Below are 15293 nucleotides of genomic sequence, written 5' to 3'. Positions count from 1 at the left end.
AGTGCACCTAATGGTTTTATTTCCGAAAGAAAAAAATAATGAAACTTTGTAACTTTTTTTCTTTTCTTTTTCAAATCACTCAATGTCAGAGTTGGCCTTGGGCTTAAATCCATTGTGTTGTGTGTGTGTGTGTGTGTGTGTGTGTGTGTGTGTGTGTGTGTGTGTGTGTGTGTGTGTGTGTGTGTGTGTGTGTGTGTCCATAAATTACAGTAGCGAGTATTCTCAGTATGAGAAATCACTCCATATTCTGTAAGACAGCAGCCAGCCAGTACTTGATGAATGTAAGGAGAAACACTCGTTGCATGTCCTGAGTGTTATTTCACTCAAAGTCCTGAGTGGTATTTAACTCAAAGTCCTGAGTGTTATTTAACTCAAAGTCCTGAGTGTTATTTAACTCAAAGTCCTGAGTGTTATTAACTCAAAGTCCTGAGTGTTATTTAACTCAAAGTCCTGAGTGTTATTTAACTCAAAGTCCTGAGTGTTATTTAACTCAAAGTCCTGAGTGTTACTTTAACTCAAAGTCCTGAGTGTTATTTAACTCAAAGTCCTGAGTGTTACTTTAACTCAAAGTCTGAGTGTTACTTTAACTCAAAGTCCTGAGTGTTACTTTAACTCAAAGTCCTGAGTGTTACTTTAACTCAAAGTCCTGAGTGTTACTTTAACTCAAGTCCTGAGTGTTATTTAACTCAAAGTCCTGAGTGTTATTTAACTCAAAGTCCTGAGTGTTACTTTAACTCAAAGTCCTGAGTGTTATTTAACTCAAAGTCCTGAGTGTTATTTAACTCAAAGTCCTGAGTGTTATTTAACTCAAAGTCCTGAGTGTTATTTAACTCAAAGTCCTGAGTGTTATTTAACTCAAAGTCCTGAGTGTTATTTAACTCAAAGTCCTGAGTGTTATTTAACTCAAAGTCCTGAGTGTTACTTTAACTCAAAGTCCTGAGTGTTATTTAACTCAAAGTCCTGAGTGTTATTTAACTCAAAGTCCTGAGTGTTATTTAACTCAAAGTCCTGAGTGTTATTTAACTCAAAGTCCTGAGTGTTACTTTAACTCAAAGTCCTGAGTGTTATTTAACTCAAAGTCCTGAGTGTTACTTTAACTCAAAGTCCTGAGTGTTACTTAACTCAAAGTCCTGAGTGTTATTTAACTCAAAGTCCTGAGTGTTATTTAACTCAAAGTCCTGAGTGTTATTAACTCAAAGTCCTGAGTGTTACTTTAACTCAAAGTCCTGAGTGTTATTTAACTCAAAGTCCTGAGTGTTACTTTAACTCAAAGTCCTGAGTGTTATTTAACTCAAAGTCCTGAGTGTTACTTTAACTCAAAGTCCTGAGTGTTATTTAACTCAAAGTCCTGAGTGTTATTTAACTCAAAGTCCTGAGTGTTATTTAACTCAAAGCCCTGAGTGTTATTTAACTCAAAGTCCTGAGTGTTATTTAACTCAAAGTCCTGAGTGTTATTTAACTCAAAGTCCTGAGTGTTACTTTAACTCAAAGTCGTTATGGACATCTTTATCCATCTCTCTCTCCATTTCTCTTCTCTCCGTCTCTCAGTCCATTGTTTGTCTTTTTTAACAAGATATAATTATGACATCCTTCTATACATAACATACATGTGATCGGTTATTTATTGGTAACGTGCGCGTCCGGTACAGCGGCACGGGACGATTACATCACATCCTGTGCAGTGGTGTGTGTGTGTGTCCACGGGAAATAAACGGGCGAAGGAGACCAAAGAAGTACATTTTGTACAGCTGAGCCGAGGCAACGGAAGCGACGGATCGCGCTGTGCTGCTGCTCCACTGTGATATACGTACAGTGATCCTGCTCATTGCAGTGTGCTGCGCTGTGGTTTCTAAACAGCTCACGGCCTTTCAGACCATCCATGCCCCCCACCCCCTCCTCCTCCGAGGTGAAAGAGCAGAGCTGAGTAGAAGCTCAGGCTCATGGAGCACAATGATAGATGGAGACACATAGGAATGGCGCAGTGCTCAACGAAAAATCCCTCGTGGAACGCGGTTTTATTCTCGTTTCAGCCATGCTTCAGCTTCTCTCTCTCTCATTAAGCATTAACCCATTTTGGACTGAGGTCGATAAAAAAAAGCTTTCTAAGGACCCCCATAGTTCTCTCTATTGGGCCACGGACCCCCATCTCAAAATATGTAGTTCCAGGGACCCCCCAGAAGCCAATATTTCCGTTAAAAATGTTCGCTCTGAAATATATATTCAATGATTTGCTGCACATTAACGATTTTTTCTAAAATAGGCAGACCTACAACAAGCTCGTAGCGCACCACTCGGTGGCGCGCTATGAGCTTGTGGATCTGCTATTTTTCAATAGCTTAATTATAACAATGTTTAAAACACCAAAAAGGGTTCCTGCCCAGAATGGATTAAGAGAGTGATTTGTGCACGCTGAGCATGTGTTCCTTTTTCTCTCATTCGTACCCCTTTTCTCTCTCTCTCCTTCTCCCTCTATCCTTCCGCTCTGTGTCATGTTAGCGTGGCGGCAGCAGATGTGCGGCCATAATGTGGGAGTTATTACCTACCCACCGTAGCCTCCCACCTCCCCCCAGCCAACGTTGCAGACATCTTGCTATGACAACCCTGGAATTAGAATATGGCTGTTTCTGTTCTCCTTGTTGTTACGAGAAAGAGAGAGAGAGTGGGGGGTGGGGGGTTTCATCTGTGCTTTACCGTCTGAGTCTAATGTAATCTGAAATGAGCTGAGGTGCTGTGTAAGTACAGTGGTTTCTTCTGTAATTGCTTTGTAGCAGCAAAAGGTATTGGTGCTGCTGTGTGCTAATTTCAGGGTAACGATAGCACTTTTATTATGGCAAAGGCCTTTTTCTAGCATGGACTATAGAAAGCTCACTGAAAGTACACAATCAAAAGTGGTGATGCTTAAACATTTATTTTATTTTGCTACAGTACACTGATTTCATTGTATTCCCCAACAAGTTATGTCTTAGGGAATTAATGACACAATGGTTAAGTGTTGCAAGGACACATATAAAATAAGGCCGTGCTGGTGATTAATGATAATATTAAAACACTTTAACTGAAAATGTTAGGGATGTTTTCATTGCATATTTTAGACAACATTAGCCTTGTAAGGGAAGGAGGGAGGCCCGCACACAGCCACTTGCTGGTTCAAGAGCATTTTATATTGATGAAAGATAGCAACGTTTCGGTCTTGCGACCTTCTCGGACAACATTAGCGCGCAATTACACTTTTCCTCAGGCTCACGTAAACAAACCGATGAGACTATTGTAAAGTGTTTTTAATTGGTTTTGGTTATGCATTTGTTCCCGTATGGAAGCTTGTGCCGTTGTTAGGGACTAAAACAATTGTGTGCTTCTTGAAGGTGCAAAATCTGTAAATTTATAATCTGAGAATGCAAAAAATTGACCCGTATGGCTCCATTACAGTGCAGGGTGCAGTGCATTCTGTAGCCGAGTTAACCGCTAATGTTTTTAACTTTACCTTTTCTATAGCAGCAGTGGCGGTGCTGCCCTGCTGCTGTGGTGGCGGACCACAATATCCTCCATGTCACTTCAATTGACAGAGTATAAACACTAAGCTATAGAAGCACTATGCCGCAGTATCCACTCACCCATAACGGCTCATAACTAAATTAACAAATGGCAGCCATTATTGGCTTGAGGATTGCCTGCTACAGAGAGAGAGTCCCTATCTGGACTACAAATGCACAAACAATGGTCAAATCCACACTGGTCAATGGTCTGCAAAGCATTGCTAAGTCAATACTTTGTTCGGCAGAGTCCTGGGAATCCTGCAGTAATCCTGCCTTTCATAATATTGACACTAGCGGGCAGAAACCTTGTATCTCCGTTTGTTATAATTGAACGTTCAATTGTATAAAGTACATCATCATATGAAGTATACATATACAATTGCCAAAGTAGCCTATCTACAAGCTCACAATGCATTGCATTTCAGCTATTTTTATAATGAGATGAAAAAAAAGAAAAAAAATAAGAAAAAAAATAAGAGAAAAAATAGAGACACAAGTTTGAAAGTGTTCAAGTCTGTCCTGGTGTTTTATATATATTTTACAAATTACCAATTAGTAATACCAAAGTATTTACAAGAGCTTGTGACTTGTAAGCATCCATTGGAATACAGGTGCTTTTCCCCATTTTTGGACATACAAGGTTTCTGCCCGACAGTGAGCATATATTCGTAATAGTAAATAAAGTGTTCCGTTATACTTCACATCTACTGCACCAAGTGTAAAAACCGACCAATTTCTGTGTCAACATTTATTATTCATGAGGTTTCAGAGTAACCTCATGGAAAGAAGCTGCTCAGTAGCCAGTATGTTGTCATAGTAGATAAGTAGATAAACCAAGAAAGGCTCAAGGAGAATAAGTGACAAATAAGTGACAAATACTCCTATGAGAGATTGCGTGTCCTCAATATGCTCATACTGTACATGATCACCGCCTGACCCCACTGGGATGTTCCTGTATACTGTATGAAGTTGTGTGTGCAGCGAGTACAGAAGGAGCCTAACAGTAGAACTGCATGCAACAGCGTTGCAGGAACGTTCAGTTGTGGAACTCCCACATGTTGGCAGTCATACCTTTCCATTTTCTTTTCTTTTTTACTGTCTCGGGGCCACAACAGTATGGCGAAAAATAGCCCATGCTTTCTGACCTTTCCAATTTGGTATCACGGCGTCAGCTGGTACAGGCTGATTATCCTCGAGGTGGGCCGGTGCATACGGTCGTTTTTTAATATCCCTCCCTCGTCCCCTCCTTCCTGTCAACAGATAGCGCTCATTTAAGTGCCATTTCAAAGTTATCAAACTGCCAGGGCAGAGCGGAGTCATTATATGACTGCACTCTGCTCTGGCAGTTTGATTATTTATTAAGACACAACCGCCGCGTAAAGGTCAAGCTCATTTGTTTGGCGTGAGATATGCCCTCCACTAACGACACCTCACCTGATACCCTCTCTCTCTCTCTCTCTCTCTCTCTCTCTCACCCTCCTTCCCACTATTGTGCCTCACATTAGTCTTACTCCCCTACTTCCATCTTCTCTCTCTAGCTCTTTCCCTCCACCTTTCTCTCGCTACTTCCGTCTCGCACCCTCACCCTTTATTTTCTCTCCCTCCATCTTTGCCGCTGATTGCTGGTTTAAATGCCACGCGCTGGGGTCTTGGCACTGTACGTACCTTTTAATCTCCCATGATGCATTTCTGCCGCCACAGCCCTAATTAGGTTCCGGAATGGCAGAGGCAATGAACAGCCCCCCCCCCCCCCCCCTTCTCCCTACAAATTCTCAGAATAATTGACAATTGGGGAGTGAAAAAAATCAGTGGGTTACAGCAGAATGTGATTGTACTAAAGAAAGAAAGAAAGAAAGAAAGAAAGAAAGAAAGAAAGAAAGAAAGAAAGAAAGAAAGAAAGAAAGAAAGAAAGAAAGAGAGAAAGAGAGAGAGAGAAAGAAAGAAAGAAAGAAAGAAAGAAAGAAAGAAGAGACAGAGACAATATCTATAACAACATTGTATATGCGCCTTCATTGATTGTTTTCGAGAGTAAATGCATGAATACATGCAGACACACCACCCACTCACAGCTATGCACAGTCAGTCAACATATTGATTTTCATTTTTCAGCTAAACAGTCTAAGCTCAGCGGATCAAACATGCCTGATGTAAGTTCATCTGTACAACAAATGCAGATTTAACCTCAGACAGGCTCTAGCTGAGCTATTACTGTCAACCTACTAGTTGAAATTGGAGCAAATGTCATTTTTTTACCTTGATTTAACCAGTAAAAACGCATTGAGACAAATCTCTTTTTAAATTGGGAACTGGCCAAGAGCCAGAAATAAAATTACACATCAATGCTACATCGTACATGACATTACAACAGACACTAGTACATCCATCATACACCTCAAAGTACCTAAGAAATACAAGAATCTCCAAAGTGATACACTTTTAAGTGACAGAAGCAAAGTGGCTTCACAGAGTACGTGAACATTGCCTTGTTTTCATGCCCATGGAGTGAGCACGAGAAATGAAACCCACCTCTAAGGAAGTGGCCGAGGTGTTTGATTAGCACTGCACATCAGTGGCAAGTGCACATCGGGCATAAATATATGGATCCGGGCCAGCAGGCCTCGTCTTTGTCACACTGCTTGCAACCCTCTATCTTCCATCCTATCTGTCCATCTCTCAGTCCTTTGTATCTCTCCATCTTCTGGTCGGTGTTGGACTAATGAGAGAACATCGCGTCTCTGACAGCAGTCGGGTGACCTTCAGCTGCCTTCCTCTAATGTCCCTCTTCATCTTCATAATGTTTTTGATTTGTGTACTGAATCCCTTTATACTAGAATGGATCTTGTGTATTTGTATCTTCTGTTCTATCCCTTGTATATCCAAGCAGCAAAACAACATTTGATGAATCTCAGTCAGTCAGTCAGTCAGTCAGTCAGTCAGTCCATCAGACAGTACGTCAGTCCGTTTACAGTATGTAGCTATCAATCAATGAAGCTATATATTTCTCGGCATGTGTTTGGCTGTCTAGCTACTACACTGCAAAATCCATTTTCACAATCTCAGAGTTAAAGCCGCAATTCTTAATATCCTCCCTGCCCAAACAGGCTCTCTTTCTTAGCTCTGCAGTAGACATTAAGCACTCACACGGGAGACGGTACGATTTGCAGCTTCAAATGAACACTCAGGATGTTGCCGTGGGAGTGGGGGATTATACGTCCTCTTGAGATTATAAATACAGACCCTCGACAAGACTTCCATCTCTGACTCACTCCTTTGCCTCTTCCCCATCTAATCTCATCTCATCTACCTACTTCACGGAAGTAGGGATCACAGAACAAACAACGGTAGAATAAATGGATTCTTGACTACACTTCTCCTCTCTTTGTCAATCTTCCTTTTTCTGATTTCATCTGTCTATCTTTTGAGCTGAATCTTGTTGGTGAAAAGGACTCGCTGAGCGGCTAAACTCTCCTCCTTTTTGCCCTGTCTCTCTCCTAACCTAATCTCATCTGTCAATGTGTACCTAATCTGATCTATTCTTTACGACAGGTTGAATAGTTTATCCAGATAGCGATGGGGTGGACTGTCTCAGCTACTAAACCTTTTCTGCTTATTCACTTTTTGTTTTACTGCTCTTCCTTCCTCCTGACCTTGTGTCTTTGTCTACACAGTAAATTTGTGTGGTGTAAGTGTGGTGTAACTTATTTAATGTTGTCTACCTTTCTTTTTGTTTTGTTTTTACCGATCCGTCATGTGTATTAGTAACAAGTAGAAAAATGCTCTCTCGACTACTAAACTCCATTCTTCCTGATTCCTTAGTCTAACCTAGTCTCCTCCAACCTCTTACTACAAACAGGACTACAGGGTGAACATCTTCCTGAGACAGCAGTGGAATGACCCTCGGTTGGCCTACAGCGAGTACCCAGACGACTCGCTGGACCTGGACCCCTCCATGTTGGACTCCATCTGGAAACCCGACTTGTTCTTCGCCAACGAGAAGGGCGCCAACTTCCACGAGGTCACCACCGACAACAAGCTACTGCGCATCTCCAAAAACGGCAACGTGCTCTACAGCATACGGTGAGGCGATTTCTTTTTTTCACTGATGATGCTGGAAGCTCTGTGGATGCAATGTTGGTGGTATAATGTCTTTTCGGCTGTTCTCACTATCCTGTTTAGCTGGTGTCTTTACTGTCTTTCATCTGCTAAACCAGGGAGTACTGCATGTAATATAATAACATTTCGATGGTGCCACGATAAAATATGGTTACAGCTGGAGCGGGGAGGTCCGATCGCTTCAATAATTTCATCCTGTGCTGTAGCTTGTGTTTCTCAGAGTTGGGAGGCTTTTTATCCATTATAAGGGCCATACTTTTCCCCCTTCTCCAAGACATCCCATCCCAGGCTCTCAGAGTTATAGCTGCCCACAGCAGACAAACGTTTTAGCCCCCCCTCCCTCCACCCCCCCCCTCCCCTTCCCGCTTGCTTTATTGCCTCTGCTCAAGGGCGAATGAGAAAACGCTGGCGCATTCCCACAGCGGCCATAGTAATCTAGTTGGAACGGCGTTAGTATTCCAGCAGTGCATTTGATCCGTTATCAACCTCACCGGAACGAGCAGGATTGTGTTCTCCTTTATGAATTGTGGTGGAAAAAAAGGCATAGAGAAAGTAGAGAAGGGTCCAGAATCATTTATGGTTTTTTTTTTCCTTTTAAATTGACACCATCAAAATGAACAGCCTCTCAAATCAGTTTGATCTGGAAGAGGGCAGGGAGCGAGAGGTGGCTCAGGATATTAAACTACCTATGTCGTATGTCAAGATTCTGATTGGGAAGAAATGAAATCTGGGCGTTGTAAATGTTGTCTGCTCTGCAATCGATGCTCATCACACCGCAGGAGCAGTGGGAACTTGTGACTGATGCTCCCGTCACCTATCAGATGAAAGTAAACCAGGACAGTCGCAATTGGACAAAAAATGAGCTTGATCTAGCCTCATAATACAATATGCAGTTTATGCACTCAATAACCATCAGTTACATCAAAAGAAATGGCCTTGTATTCGGTTTGAACTCTCAAATGATAGGTAGTTGAAGATACAGTTGGCTTCATCAAAGGAAAAGGAACCTAGAAATCTATTTCCATACAGCATATTAGTATACAGTAAGCTTGCAGAGGGTTTATGCACTCAATAACCATCAGTTACATCAAAAGAAATGGCCTTGTATTCGGTTTGAACTCTCAAATGATAGGTAGGTGAAGATTGGCTTCATCAAAGGAAAAGAAACCTAGAAATCTATTTCCATACAGAATATTAGTATACAGTAAGCTTGAAGAGGACTTCGAAGAGGACTTTGAGCTGCAACGACATTGCAGCAACAGTACTACTATGAGAGAAATGTGTCACTTAAGACAATCATATTTACTAGCCAACACTATCCAAAACACATTTTCCAATACTTTACTGCACAAGTATATAATTAGTTTACCACTTCAATCAGAGCGTCCCTATTCTGGAGATAACTTTCTGTGAAAATAGCTGATCTACAAGCGCACAACACGTTGCAGTGTGACGTATTGTTAACTTGTAGATTTGTAGCTATTTACAGCAACGATATTTGGTGTGCAGGCACGCACACACACACACACACACACACACACACACACACACACACACACACACACACACACACACACACACACACACACACACACACGTTCACCCAGTTCGATTTTTCAATTAGTCATTTCAACAAAATTACCGATGTATGTACCGATGTGGCCCGAGCCACTGATACAAGAGATGTACAGTGTGTACTCACGGTGCTGTTAGTGTGTGTTGTATTTATTTGTTTTGTTTTTACCAGGTAAGGTAGTACAGATGCACGTTTATGGGTCACTGCACCAGTTACAGGAATTAGATCCTCAGCAACAAAGATATAGTAGGCCGTCTGTCTGTGAAAGCAGGGCATCTGTGATTCCTACTGTATGTGCAGCATTACATATTCAGCATCCTGTCAGTGGCTGGAACAATGGCCAAGCACAGCAACTTTATTTGGTGCATCCGGCCTACTGTGTGCTGCACACGTATGTCTGTTGTAACTATGGGTGTCCCCATTAGTTGGACAGGAAAACACAGAACCTGCATGCCCTGCAGGTTGGCGGTGCTTGCCTGCACATCTATACATCACACAAGACTCAATAGCTGTGAGCGCCACATCCAATACATCACAAGATTCCAGACAGCCAGAACAACAGTAAAAACCAGAATGGGGAAAGTGGGGAAAATAGCAGAACTGGATATTAAATCACAGGACAGATTTGGCTCCTACAATTGTAATTAAATCTAAACCTTAGTCACGATCTACTGTTATGACCTTTGAAAAACAAAACTTGTTATTAATGTTGTTTGGGTGTGTGAGTAGAACTCGTGCATTCAACATTAAAAGGTTACTCACAGTACTGTGTAGGTGGCGACTGGCGAGACTCATTTACCAATAGCCTGGGTTGGTGCCTAGGACACAGAAATGTGATGTGTTAAGCTCCATTTATACTTTTTAGCATAAATGATCCGTTACCAAAACAAAGGTATCACCGTATCGTTTAGTGAATGTCAGTTTTCAAATAAAAATACTTCCTTTACACAAGAGTGCAGAGATTACTTTGCACAGAGCAAACATGAAACCAATGCAGACAACACAAACCGGCGTAAAATGATCCCATACTGTACATGAATAGCATGGCAACAACACAATGATATTTGTAAGACAGTGTGTATACTGTATGCTCTAGTCTAGTGAGTATATGCTCTATAACTTGTATGCTCTACACATATTTTCAGTGGCAGTTCTGTGTTAAATTCTCAAACCCAAGTCTCACGTACAGGGAAGCTCCATTATGACTCCATTATGATTTCACTCTGGCCCACCAAATATTAACCAACCTAAATAAACGCCCGGCTAAACGATTGATAGTTAGGCTTAGAAGCCAGATGGATCCGTATTTGTACAGAGTGCCCGTGGAACAATTGATATGTACTTGCTGCCCGGCCCTGCTCATGCATTAAGTAAGTACCCGTGAGGCCATGCCTATTTGCAATGTTAACTCGATAAAAAGATTCTCCATGCGTGTTTTTGCTCTGGGTGTGAGCCTTGTTGGTCATGCATTATCCAAGAGGAAACCCTGAGGTCTGCAACAAGCCTATCAAACATCCACTTCACACCCACCTCTGACAGCACTGCTAGTCTAGTTTTACTGCAGTGTTGCCATGCATTGTGTGAGTGCAGAATCTACTACAGTATGTCCTTAATGCTGATGTGCTGGTGGTATTAAATATAGATTTCACATTTCTTTAGGCTCCGAATGAGTCCTAGAGATCAAATGTTATAGTTGTAAACACTTGTAGCCTATTGCCATGTCTGATGTCCTTCAATTCAACTTCTGCGGTCTAGCACAGCATTCATTCATTTCTCAACTTTTGGTATGAACGCCTTCCAGAGAGTAGATTAATACAGCATACTGTGAGGGTTATAGTAATCCCAGTGACATTTCTACTTTAAGTTTCTACTCTAACCATCCACACTTTAAGTTTCAGCAGAAGTCCATAGTGGCACAAGACCAGGTTACATCACACCTGGCACATTGGCAAATAGATTATAGCCTTAAGCAGACAGAGCAGCTGAACAAGAAAAGCGCACAACTTCATCAGCGTTACAAATAAGGATATTGTGTGAAATCCATTTTAACTAGCAAGCTACCTTTAATTAGCTACATCACATGCTGCCACAACACAACACAAATTACTTTATGGTGTCAGTGTCCCACGAGGCTGGCAAATTATCTGACTTTGAAAAAGAACAGACCAGGACTGACAAAGATTACAGCAATTTAGTTATCCTCAGTCTAAATAGAAGATTCCAGTGACTCTATAGGATTTACAGTACGTTACTTGAAATAAGGTGGACAAATCATGATATGACTTGATCTGGCCCCATTTGGGCTCTCACTGATACAAGTTATTTGTCTGTGTTTGCGGGGTTGAGTGAAATGTATTTCAGATTATCCCCATTGTATCACATCTCCTTGATCTCTCTCTGTGTCCCCATAGTAAAAATTAAAAAAAAGACTAATCTCAAATCTCTGAGTTTTCCGTTTTTCATTCAGGTCATCTGTAGGTGTGTTTCCTGACTCCATGCTAGTAGATAATATTTCCAAATCCCATGATAATCCCCTGATTACTAAGTAATGCTGTGTGTGTGTGTGTGTGTGTGTGTGTGTGTGTGTGTGTGTGTGTGTGTGTGTGTGTGTGTGTGTGTGTGTGTGTGTGTTTGTGTGCGTGTCCGTGTGTCTGACAGAATAACACTCATCCTGGCGTGTCCGATGGACCTAAAGAACTTCCCCATGGATGTACAGACCTGCATCATGCAACTAGAGAGCTGTAAGTATGCTGTACACATGCACACACACACACACGTACGCATGCACGCACGCACACATGCAAAGATATTGGTGTGTTCTGTTTACACAGAGAGATTTAACAAACACCCACACAGAAAAGCAAACAGGCGCAGGCGCGCGCGCGCGCACACACACACACACACACACACACACACACACACACACACACACACACACACACACACACACACACACACACACACACACACACACACACACACACACACACACACACACACACACACACACACACACACACACACACACACACACACACACACACACACACACACACACACACAGAGTATTTATTGTGCTATGGGGCCCAGCTACCAGCGCTACATTAGATGGATGTGACCCTGGCCAGCCAGGCTGCCTGATGAAAGGCCCGCTGATTTACAATGCCTACCTTCTTCACAGTGCAGAGAGACTGCAGTACATGCACTGTAAAAATCCATAACTATAGCCGCATGCACGGAGTGACCTTTTATGGCTCCACGCGGATCCATTTGTTTTTTACATCATGTGCGTGTATGGATTTCACTGTGTTTTAGAATGAAAGTTAGTTAAATTAACAATGAGGAGTGAAAACTCCTCATTGTTAATTTAAAAAGACTATGTGAAAACATATATGCGTGCACGCACGCATACACGCACAGACGCACACACGCCACGCACACGTGCACACGCACGCAGCGAATGAGTCAGTAGGCCACTACAGGCTGATCGTACACACACAGTAGAAGTCTAAACATACGTGACAAGAATCTCAAGAAACTTCAAGAAGTATCTGCACAGAACTGTAGTTCTATGTGATGTGTGTGCTGTGTAGACTGTAGAACAATGGCTGGTTACTGGAAAACCATTCTTAAATCCACACACCGCTGTGTTTCATAATATCAATTCTGATTTCAAGGCATCAAAAGCTGGCAGCAGGGATTGAATACATTGTTGGTTCATAATTATATCTTCTGCAGAGCATAATTAAGCTCTGAGCCAGTGTTATAAGTAAAAAAATTATGTGTATTGTGTACTGTATGTGCCATGCATTTGTGCACTGCATGCGCACGTAAACTTCATATACAGATGTGCCATTTGAGAACTTTACACGTCATGCCATTGGCAAGACAGTGGATTGTCAGTAAATTGTCAGCACATTGTCAGTGAGAACAATGTTCTGACAATAATCGCATATGTAAATGCTATTCAGATTATTTTTTTTACAATGAACAGAAGTGTCGAAAAGGGACACTTGTTTTCAGTAACAAGAATTAGCCAGGCTAAACAGTGAAGAGAACTGTGGCTCAGCCTATACAGAAACATGTGGCTTAGTTACCATAGAAAGTATTTCCAGAAATGCGGGAAAAGTACTGGAAAGTCTGAAGTGTTGGAATGGCACATCTGTACACACTAGTGCTGCATTCAAGACTAAAGTCCAGAAGAATTTGAATCCCAATTGAGAGTTGAGACCATGACCATTTTCATTTTGTAGGTCTGCCATATTGAAGGATCTACATTTAAACTTTGGAAACAAAAAAAACATCAAAACACAACACGAGTCCTACAGCACTAGCATGCACTGTATGTGCATCTTTTGTTTGCATGTGCTACACTTCCCATCACTGTTGCCAGATGTACGGTAATTTTCGGATTTATATGATGATTTTACCCTCTGTACGATGTAAAATCAACGAAGCCAAAAATGTCCAAACATCACAAAAAGTGTGTGTGAAAGTACAAAATTCTCTGGCCTCTGATTTGGGAAACTGGAGTAAGGTCCAGGAGGGACTTTACTCGAACAAAATGTTAAACTACCGTTCAAATGTTAACCGCTACAGCCTTAAAGTGATTGGATTTGAAAGAAAACGGGGGCCCTCTTTTTCTTGTAATGTAATCCGCGTGTCTCCTTCCAGTCGGATACACCATGAACGACCTCATATTTGAGTGGGACGAGAAAGGAGCCGTGCAGGTGGCAGATGGCCTGACGCTACCTCAGTTCCTCCTGAAGGAGGAGAAAGACCTGCGCTACTGCACCAAGCATTACAACACAGGTCAGTGTGTGACACACAAACACTTCCCATACATACATACATTTTGTATTCTTCCCCCTTATTCATTCGCTGACCTATAGCTATGACCAAATGTGCTCCCTCTGTTTCTCTGCTACTTCGCTATACAACCTTTTCCGCAGCCCCTTTCGTCTTTCCCCTTCACCTCTTTCCCATCTCCACATGCATGCCCCGTCTGACTCCCTCGCTCCCTCCCTCTTACTCCATTAAAAAGTTTTGAAAACTTTATAGTTACTTTGTAGATTTGTATTATTGTTACAAAACATAGGGCTACATTACCCACTTCATCCCTAAAATAAATTTCAAATATTCTGCACAATGCATATTTGTGCATTTTGATACGAATAGTTTTGCACTTTTTAAATTTTGATTAACTTGCACAGGTTGCACACTGTACACGTTTTTTGGAAAACCGAAATCGCGCCTGGTGTGTAGGGACCTTAACAGTGTTTCTGCATCGCAGTATAGTAAAAAAGAAAAAGAAAAAGAATCCACCACTGAAGAGAAGAGAAGAGAGAGGAAAAGAGCGGTAACAGTGGTTTTCAACCAGTGGTCCTTGAGGGGATTCCAGGTGGTCCCCAGCTAAATGATGGAGAATTGGTAACCAAATGGGCCCATAATGATCCTTAACTCTAGAGCTAAATTATTGTTAAACATCTGCATTACTAAATTTACCAGAAGTCTACACTGCATTAGAGAATGTAGGATAATTGTAATTTTGCCTGTTATCTCTCTTAATGGTACCAACATCAATACAGCATGGATTGTGGACAAAATATTATCCTACGACAAGAAAATATTAACCGTTTTGGGTCTGAGAGGCTAAATCTCGAGGGAGAGCGAGTGCATTTTCCAGCAGCGGCATTAGCCTCGGAACACCCACGGCACCCACGGCATCAGTCGTCAATGAGTTTATTTCATCTCGTCTGGATTATTGCAACACCCTCTACTCTAATCTCAGCCAAGGATCCATGCACCGCTTACAGTTAGTACAGAATGCAGCAGCTAGACTTATCACCGGGACCAGGAGGTCAGAACACATCACCCCAGTTTTAGCGACACTGCAACCTCCCTGTACTCTTTAGAATTGATTTTAAGATTTTATTGTTGACTTTATTGTTGACTTTTAAAGCCCTTAACGGCCTGGCACCCTAATATATATATCAGACCTTCCTGGAACAACATGTGCCGGTCTGCTGCTTGAGGTCCTCCAATTTAGCCCTTCTAGACGTCCCTAAAAC

At 41.8% G+C, this 15293-nt stretch overlaps 1 protein-coding gene across 1 annotated transcript in view; it reads left to right on the top strand.

Moving 5' to 3' along the window:
* glra1 (glycine receptor, alpha 1) overlaps window positions 1-15293 on the top strand; it is a 60476-nt gene that overhangs the window by 7065 nt on the left and 38118 nt on the right. Inside the window, exons 3-5 of the mRNA XM_083785450.1 lie at window positions 7387-7610; window positions 11881-11963; window positions 13897-14034. Of these exons, the coding sequence (XP_083641576.1) occupies window positions 7387-7610; window positions 11881-11963; window positions 13897-14034 (445 nt within the window). The remainder of the gene's footprint in view (window positions 1-7386; window positions 7611-11880; window positions 11964-13896; window positions 14035-15293) is intronic.

Source organism: Protomyctophum parallelum (genome assembly GCF_964188405.1).
Source record: "Protomyctophum parallelum genome assembly, chromosome: 16".
NCBI lineage: Eukaryota > Metazoa > Chordata > Actinopteri > Myctophiformes > Myctophidae > Protomyctophum > Protomyctophum parallelum.
This window is presented reverse-complemented; position numbering and strand designations above follow the sequence as displayed.